Raw genomic sequence first — 9,387 nt, 5'->3', positions numbered from 1 at the left:
CGATGGCTTTATCCTCATCGCTGTTCTACTATTGCACCTTTATACTCAGAAGGCCAGAACCAGAACAGAATGTAGTGTATTATGCACAGCTCTCCATTTTTTTAATAATATTGTGTCGCTTGCCCGGAGCAGCGGCGCCAGAGCGAACCAGACCGTAAAAAAAAAAAAAATCGGCTCCCGTTCAACTTGGCTGGGGTTAGTTGGAACGAAAGTTCGGTCGCGCCGTGTGCTGGAAAATCTCCGCACATTGCGTGTTGGGGGTTTCAATGAGTGCCGCATGATGGCGCTACGACTGCACACTATGCACGAAGGAATATTCACCTGAAACGTACATCGCTTCTCGCTTGATTGGGATATCTGTAGTTTACATACTCATAGTTAAATTGCTCATGCACGCCTGAGTACATATCTGGAAGATACGTATCTTAAACGCGCCTTAATTCACTTCCAGGAGTCATGGCGGAGTTCAATAAAGAATAAAAAAGACAGTTGTGGCGGAATGTAAGCGTCCCCGTCTCGCATGCCAGAGCCCTGGTTCCATTTCCACCTGCACTACAATTTTCTTATGATTGTTTCTTAATTCAAGCCGCTTCAAACTCTTATCTGTGCCGTAAACTGACCTTCAAGGTTTGTGCGCAAGAAGTGAACCTATCGCTCCAAAAGGGCAAGGGTTAAAGCATGCTCGAAATAGTGCGGCAGGGGCAAATATGCTGCTATGCTGTGATGCCTGATGCGAACAACTCCTGCAACTCAATGCTACCGCACAGCGGAAAGCCAAGCTGTTACGCACGCGTGGTTTCAGCCGGCCACCCTATGAAGTGCGGAGTTAGCTTCAAACAAGCGGGCAGTTTTGACAAATAGGGAACAAAACCCCGAGGAAAAAGTTGCAGTTGTAACGAACAAAACTTATACTACGCTCGCGGCTGTGTTCTGTCCGATGTCACTGCACATAAACAACTATAGTTGGTCCACATTAATCCGCAGTCCTCCATAAGAGCATGTCTCGTAGCCCATGCGTCTCTTCGAGATGTTAGCGGTTGCAAATTTTAAAGTTTTGAATTTACTACGCTCGAGCTCTGCTGCGTAACTCGCGTAAACGCTGGTTCTAGAAATCTCCTTCTTCGCCCATTCCTTTATTCCTTCAACTACGGTATGCGATCCAGGTGTTCACACAAGGTAAGTCTGCTTCCGCGCCTTTATTTATACCAACCAATAACCGCAATACAGAGGTACAGAGCATATGACAAGAGTTTCAAGGATTTGACCGCGTTCTACAATCGCGTGCGCCAGCCGATGGCAATGAAGTCGGCCATAGGCGATAGGCGCAAGTTGCGAACTTTCAAATTCTCTTATCATGGAAGCCTTGGCTTTCTGCTTGTGGCGCTGCTGCAAAAGGTAAAGCCCCGCTAGAGAGCGAGCTGGATCGACAGGCGCGGGAACAAAAGACGAGCTCGAATTTGTGCAGCCACAATGAGCCATAAAAAGGGCATTGTTCCTTTTTTCTTAGGTGCTCCAACGTGCAGTGCGTAGTGACATTTCGTTGTCTTTAGTTTTGTTACTATAGCGCATAGCGGTAGGGCTAAGTGCGCGAGCCTCATAGCAAAGGAACAAGATGCATGAAGCGCAAAAAGAAAATCGTGAGGCATGCACGTGTACATACATCGCACGAAGGGCTTTGCGGTTGTGGTTGCCCCTTGTCCGTGTTCGAACTCTTTTTTGCGTTTCATTCACAACATTCGAGAATAACAAGCTCATCCTATCATTTTCGTCTAATTGATCTTGCTGAAATCCAAGCTGCATCTGCGACAGCTTCTCACGTTTGCAAGCGCTCCTCGCCTAGCCCATCAGCACGCCCAAAGAGCAGCACCTCGCCAGCGAGCCGCAGCTTCACCACCGCGGTGCATCCGAACCAGCTTCATGGAGGCCCATTGAAACGGCGCCCGTTCACGAAACGAGGAATATTTTTTTATCCTATATACTGTAATGCAGGAAGGAAAGAACTCTAAGTGCTATAACTGTGAAAGTACCACCGCTGTTTGTTCTTCGCAGCGGCGCAGTTTAATGGCAAGCCGCGATCACGCGGTCAGGCGCCGGAATAGATGACCCGCTCGTGCGTCTGGCTGACTCGGCGCAGCGCTTCCGCGGTGGTTGGACGGCGTGTTTGATGAAACAGTTTTAAAGCGATAGCGTTGAGTAATTTGTGTCGACGAAAAGCTCGGGTTGCAGTCGGCGTCTTTGACCGTCGGCGAAAATTCCACGAAAAATCTCAAGAGCAACCTATGTGGAAGGTGGCCCAATTCAGTCACGTAAACCATTGGCGCAATCAGAACGTGCTCAGCGGATTGTGAACGAACTGTCCACCGCGGCAGGTGGCAGTTAAATAATGATTGGTCACTCGGGAAGAGCAACCTGGTCCTCACAAGGCCCACCGCTGGGAGCACCTGCCATTGCAGGGCACTGGCGCATCGCTTAACCGCTGAACCACTGCGTCAGGAAGGGTATGAAGACTCCCAGGGATGTATGAATGTGAAGTTGAGGATGACCAATTCCGCATATATGGGCGTTAACTCTGGAACTTTATCGCGCCATACACTTAAGGCGGAGCTTAAGACTTTCCTCCCTTTTTTCAGTATCGCTTTGTGCCGAAATCGGCCACATCATGGCATCTCGGGGTCGCCGAGGGTTCCGATGTCTTGCGCCTGCGTGTGCAGCGTGCGCAGCAATAGGAGGTAATTCGATGAAGCGTTCTTTGAAATCTGGAGCGAAAACTCAGACAGCAAACTAGAATATGATTGGGTGGATCGCTTGCGGGAGAGACTTGTCCCCATAAAGGACATTCGGCCGTGCGAGACCTTATCGGTCGTGTGACCTTATCGCTCACGTCCCAAGCCATTATTTTCGTTTATCCAGCATTCTACTTATTAGGTGTCACTACATTAAACCTTTTCGGTGTCCTTTTAACGTTGTAGTATTAAAGATCCCGTTGTGCGGAAACAATCAACGTCGCGGTCGTCGTCGGCGTCGGCGCTGGGAGCGAAAAATAGAGTGGGGTAGGATGGCTCAGTTGGCCACCCTGTCTACCCGCGGGGTGGCCACTCTGTGGATAACCTGGGGTAGAAGATTCTGCTCGGTCACGCGTAACCCGCCATTGTTGAAAGGTGGCCCGAAAAGTAAGCTATGTGGGCCACCTAGGTCAGGTGACCCTGTGGTGTCATCACAACCTGTGCAACGAATTGTGAGCAAACTGCGTCAATAAAACATGATGCCAGGCTAGCTGGTCATTCATACTCAGAACGAAGACAACGCAAAAAAAGGTCGCTACTATAAACTGGTTTATTTTGTCAGCTAGTCACATTCATATAGGTGGTCACATTACATGTCACACATGTGCGGCGCCAGAAATCTTTGACAGACTGGATATTAAGAGATATAAATGATTTTATCGCCTCTTTGATTGTGAAAGGTGGCTATTATCAAAAACACGGTGACAACAAAGAAAGAAAGGCAATTGCTGAGAAAATAAAGTAGTTGATAGCAGCGTTCTTTGTGCCATGCCGTCCTCTCTTCTCGCGGTAGTTTTTTTTTTTGTGCGGTCTTCGTTCCAACTGTGAGCACACTTTCTACCGTGGCAGGTGGCAATTTGATGATTGCTCGCGACAGGTTGCTCTGGAAGAGAAACATGTGCAGCACAAGCTTTATCTATGGCAGCACCTGCCATCGCAGACTGGAAGCGCATGCGTTAACCGCTGAGACATTGCGCAAGGAACGGTATGGGGACTCCCAGGAACCTATAATGTATATTTTGAGAATGCCCAGTTTCGCATGTATAGGCGTTAACTCATTAACGCTAACGTGTCAAACCCTCAGGTGGAGCTTATGTGCCCTCTCCAATTTTCTTGTGACGGCTATACTTTCGGGGACGTTCTGTAGCGAGCTTTTTTCTCGGCGGATTATTCACATTTCTTCCGGAGGCTCGTGACTACACCTCCACTTTCCTAATACCTGTTGCTAGTGTGAATTCCATTCCTTGAATCAGTATGCTCGGCCAGTATTAGTGCATTCTAAGAAAGGCATGTATTGAAACTCCTGCAGATTTTGGTGTAATTAGTATATGGCAGAGTATTTTTTGCCGATATGCAAATGCGCTGCGCACATTTGCATATTGGATTCCACATTTGCTAACCTTGTTATTCCTTACCAATGGCAGGTTTACTTTGCTCCCAACCAATTCCTAAAACTACGCACTGGAAGGGAAAAAAAATTAGCTGCGGTTTAACTACTGCAGAATCAGGTTAGAGAGCGAAAGCTGTGATGTATCGGTCGAGTAGACGCGGCTTGGCGCCTGTAACATTGAATGCGTTACGGACACTGAATAGGCAGCGCGCCCATCTTGCCACCCTGGCAGGTGGCAGTTGAATTAATGGCTGATCGCGAAAGTCTGGTCACCCGACGAACGCTGCGGCCTATTCTGCCTCCCTGTACCAGCGAATTGAAAGGTCAAAGGTTAAGTGGTGCCACACCATGATGAACCATATTGCCACGAATATTTGCAGTGTTTATTCATTTTTCAAATCTGCCGCCACACCACCTTATCGCTTTCTTTGCGGCGCAAGACGCGACTAGATTTATCTCGATTGATCGCAGCCAGGCAGAGCTGGTTCTATACTCCGTTTCATACTTAGCTGTCTACGCAGCCAAGGCTACGGTGCCTGTTTGCGATCCTCGTCCGCATCATAATATAGTGCGTCAAAAATAAAAATAGAAATGAATTGACAAGCAAAGTGAACAGTAGTTGATTTTATAGTAGACCGATGGAAGTGTTTTATTTTGCAAATAGATTGATTTTTCTTTTATGTTTTCCAGAACCGAGAGACGCAGATTTTTCGTTTTCTCAGGCGCCGGCTGTATCAGGTTTTCGCAGCTGAGCCGGCAGGTCTGTTTGTGAAAATGGCGTCGCTGTCACCTGCTCGCTTGTTTTCTTCCCCCGCTTCGACTTCGAAAACATCTCCTGTTCGCCTCTTTTTCAAGGTGAAGTCTCCAAAGTTTTCTAAAGACTGCAAGGCGGTGATAGTTAATGTCTACGCAAGCATAAGGAAGCTCCACCCCGAGAAGACTGTGCGTGACGTTCTCGCAATTGTGGGCGAGATGACCGGAGTGAGCCCTCGGACAGTTGTGAGGTTTAAGAAAGAAGGTCTTTCTGGCGGAGTAAAATCACCGCAAAAAAGACCGAAAAGGATGGCAATATCAAGCTCCCGCAGTGTGAAGTACGACAGCTTTACGGTCAACGCCATCCGGCTCAAGTTGCATCGTATGTATGCCGAAAGACAAATACCGACTTTGGACAGTATCCTGCATGAAGTAAACGGAGATGACGATTTGCCGGATATGAGCAAAGCCACCTTGTGGAGGTTGCTGAAAGAGATGGGCTTCAAGTTCGAAAAAAGGAAACGAACTCTCGCACTCATCGAGCGATCCGACATAGTAGCCTGGCGGCGCCGGTATCTCAGAGCTATCAAAGCATTCCGGAGCCAAGGGAGGTAAGCGCTTCGTTTTTAATGATCGTTGAGAGAGCGACTTTTACATTATTTGCCTACCTTCATCGCACCTAGCTGTGTACGTCATGCACTCATTTTGTGAAATCATTAATACTGTTTTTAAAATAAAATAAAAGACGAATCAAATAGCGATGACACTGAATCGCGGATGTTGCAAAGAAGAATTAGTTTCTCGCTCTTTGTTCTATTCTCCGGGTCCGTGCACCTTGGTGCCGATTATTCGAAAGCATTACATATATAATTTGTGTTTTCAGTAGGCACTATTCAGTTCGAATGACGAATTGAAGAATATTCTAATAGCCATTCAAAAGTTTGTAATAATTGCATACGCGACATTTTATATTTCTATGATGAATACATTGATAACAACAAAAACTCGAGCGATATTTGTTCTGCCCCCCCGCCCCGTGCAGGTGCACCATAAAAACTCAATCGGTATTTTTATCTGCCTCCCCGTGCAGGTGCATCGTATACCTCGATGAGGCTTGGGTCAATGCTGGCCACACCAGGCAACATGTGTGGAAGGACAGCACTGTCAAGTCATCGCAAGATGCCTTTCTTAGGGGCCTGACTACAGGTCTGCCAGCGCCATCGGGGAAAGGAGGCCGCCTGATCCTCGTTCATGCAGGCAGTAGCCTCACAGGCTTTGTGAGCGGTGCTGCCGACTTCTTCAGAGCCAAGAAGGGCGCTTCAGCTGATTACCACTCCGAGATGGACGGCAAGTACTTCGAGGAGTGGTTTTCAAGCAAACTGCTGCCAAACATTCCTAACAGCAGCATTATTGTTATGGATAATGCCCCTTACCTTAGTGTTGCGCTCGAAAAGCCACCAACGACATCAACTCGGAAGATTGAAATCCAGGCATGGCTCACAAGGAAGGGTATATCCTGGTCAACAGACATGGTACGAGCTGAGTTGCTCGATTTGTGCAAAAGAACGACGAGCGGACACACTGTGCATGCGATCGACACACTTGCCGCAAAACATGGCCACGAAGTGTTGCGTCTGCCTCCGTACCATTGCGAGTTTAATCCGATTGAGCAGGTGTGGAGCATGGTGAAAGGATTCGTAGCAAAAAGAAACAAAGCTTTCACATTGGCTGAAGTTGAGGAGCTTCTGCCTCAGGCTTTGGCACATGTGTCAAAGGAAGACTGGCAAATTTTTTGTGCACATGCTGAGCGCATTGAGGATGAAGCCTGGGAAAGGGATATAATTTTCGATGATGAAGTTGACCCAGTAGTTTTCGCCATTGGCAGTTCAAGCAGCTCGTCTGAAGAGTCCAGCTCTGAATTGAGTGGCATTGAGGAGCTGGAATAATACTGTTTTCTTTGCAGAGTTTTTGCATTTATTGTTTGTTGGTTGGTTTATGGGGTTTAACGTCCCAAAGCGACTCAGGCTATGAGAAACGGCGTAGTGGAGGCCTCCGGAAATTTCGACCACCTGGGGTTCTTTAACGTGCATTGAAATCTCGCACAGCACACGGGCGCCTTGCTTTTCGCCTCGATCGAAATGCGGCCGCTGCGGCCGGGATACGATCTCGCATCCTTGGGTACAGCAGTCGAGCGCCATAACCAGTGCGCCACTGCAGCGCGTTTTCCATTTAATGTGAACAACATTACTTGCCTCCTTTGAGGATTTCTCTATCCGGGTGTTGCTACGGCATCTAGATAACGCTTGGATGCTGGTCACACTATCATCGAAAGTCATTGTGAAATAGTTTCTGCCCGAATTTTCAGGTGTCAGCTGAAACACGAAGACAGGTTTCCTTGTCGAAACGTTGGCTCGGCTTGCGAACTGAGGCTGCCGCTCAACCTTTGTTCAGTGCTCTCTCATACTGTGCAGCCTTCTTCTTCCTATCTTTCTACCATGCATGTGTTCAATGTCACTGCTTTGCATTAAGCAAAAGTGCCCGTGTCAAAGAACTACGGAAATATTTAACGTCCAGATGACTGTTTGTCCTTTCTTCCTCTCTACTTTATGAGGTTCTCACTGTGCAACATTGCTTTGTTGGTCATTTTTTATATAATATTACTCATGTCTGGTGTGTTTTATGCCGTGTTATGCGTTGTTTTCAATTGGGTGTCTCCTCTACTGTGTGAATACCGGGACTAGGTTTTACTGCAATAGCACGGCTCCAGACGTATGAAACGTGAGCAAGAAAATTGCGTGCCAGTTATCATCGTGTTTGAAATTTTTCTTACTTGTTACTCACTTGTTCCTGCTTTATTGTGCTGCAGTTGCTTTTTATTTTATTTGTGACATTGTGATAGTTTGATCGTATTATTGAGTTCGAATGTCATAAAGCAACAGAGACTATGGAGACACTAGCACCGTAGCCGCTGAGCCACTTGTGATAGTAAGATGCCATATATGTTGTATGTAGCATCAGCAACTGCCATCGTTCCTAGTCATGTGTTCAAAGTCTTCATAATTATGATCATTTTCTGCCTTGTGCATATCGTGCTTTGTGCGTTGTTTCATTGCTGTCTCAACTCGCATTCTGATTTATCTATTATGTATAAATATTCCGAGGTTTTTAAGTGCCTTGTGGCCTCCTCTCTCTAAGACCACATGACCCATATGACTTCATTCTCTGGAACTGGCGTCACAGAAAATTCTCCACAAAAGATTTATTTAGTGCTGCCTGTATGATTAGCCTTATCATATTGTGTAGCTCACTATAATTTGTGCTCCTATATATGCTGTTTGTCCCAAGTTGTTGGCGACATTGCTCTGCTGGTCTTCGACTGTGTATGCCAAAGTTTGGCAGTTTTCATGCTTGTTCCCTGCTGAAGTTATATAGTATTTATCCCATGCTCCAGCTCTGAAATTTTGGCCTACTACAAAACTGCGAGAGCAAATGGCACACAAGATACTGAGAGGGTGCCGTTTAATAAAAAAATGAACAATTGGTATTTGTGGACTTGTGGCATTTGGGGACATACGCTTCAATGGTTCACCTGACATCTAGCCTTTTTTTTGGGGGCGGGGGGGGGGTTAAAAATTGATTTCCTCAAGCATGTAAATGATCAAAAAAGTCTTGGACAAGAGAATTTTGGCGCACTGTTCTCTTTACAATACAGGCCGTACAAACATGGTCGGCCATTCACACGGCATGCATAGCAAATATCGACATATAACATTCTATAATCTGCAACACCAGTTTTCAAACCCTGGTATGTTTGGGCAGCAGTAAAAAAACTACAGTAACTCACGATTGAGCACAAACGGTAATCTCCAGTAACAAACATGATTTCTATCATTGCGGATATGTACAAATATTAAAAACATGCGAGGTGATGTTAATTATACCAGCCACCACGTTCATTCACTCTGTACTTACACATCCTTTGTGTAGAAAGCCGAATTTTCGCCGTTGATATTGTTACCGCGAGAAGGCGGCGAGCTACCGTGGTTTGTGAGGAGGACGAACAGCGAGCTTTGGGACGTTGGACCCCATGAATTATAAATCCAAAACAACATCGCCAATCTATACCGCGTAGCCTCCAGACGACGCTGCCTCGAATAATTGAAGCCACACTGAATTCTATCACCCCACAATTAATGATTCATTGTGTGCAGCATGCGAAAAAATCCGTGAACACCGAAAAACAGCGCCTCTCAGCACGTCCGTTGCCAACTCTCACTTCACTTTCGTTTCCCTGCGGAAAAAGTTAACAGCACGCTTCTTATTAAAGAAGTCATTTCATTTTGATAACAAAAAAGGCCACCTATATATGGCTCGCATTTAGACTTTCTATCTAGAGATTCGCCGAAAAAAGATAAAAAAAGAACAAACCTATGCTGAGGATCGAACCTGGGCCCCCTCACA

The 9,387-nt window shown here is 46.4% G+C and overlaps 1 protein-coding gene across 1 annotated transcript; it reads left to right on the top strand.

Annotated features, from left to right (window-relative positions):
• Positions 1-5,421: 5,421 nt before the first annotated feature.
• LOC144109807 (uncharacterized) lies at positions 5,422-6,872 on the top strand. The gene is made up of 2 exons (XM_077642595.1): positions 5,422-5,537; positions 6,017-6,872. Exons 1-2 carry the CDS (start codon positions 5,422-5,424, stop codon positions 6,870-6,872), a joined length of 972 nt encoding a protein of 323 aa, XP_077498721.1.
• The last annotated feature ends 2,515 nt before the right edge of the window (positions 6,873-9,387 follow it).

Source organism: Amblyomma americanum, chromosome 11 (genome assembly GCF_052857255.1).
Source record: "Amblyomma americanum isolate KBUSLIRL-KWMA chromosome 11, ASM5285725v1, whole genome shotgun sequence".
NCBI lineage: Eukaryota > Metazoa > Arthropoda > Arachnida > Ixodida > Ixodidae > Amblyomma > Amblyomma americanum.
Note: the sequence above shows the minus strand (reverse complement) of the source record. Positions and strands in the feature narration are given on the sequence as shown.

Bases quoted from the DNA above. Each gene is read 5' to 3' on its own strand.
- LOC144109807 (XM_077642595.1), top strand. From the start codon at position 5,422: ATGGGCTTCAAGTTCGAAAAAAGGAAACGAACTCTCGCACTCATCGAG. The intron at 5,538-6,016 runs GTAAGCGCTTCG...CTCCCCGTGCAG, and splicing joins GCATTCCGGAGCCAAGGGAG to GTGCATCGTATACCTCGATG.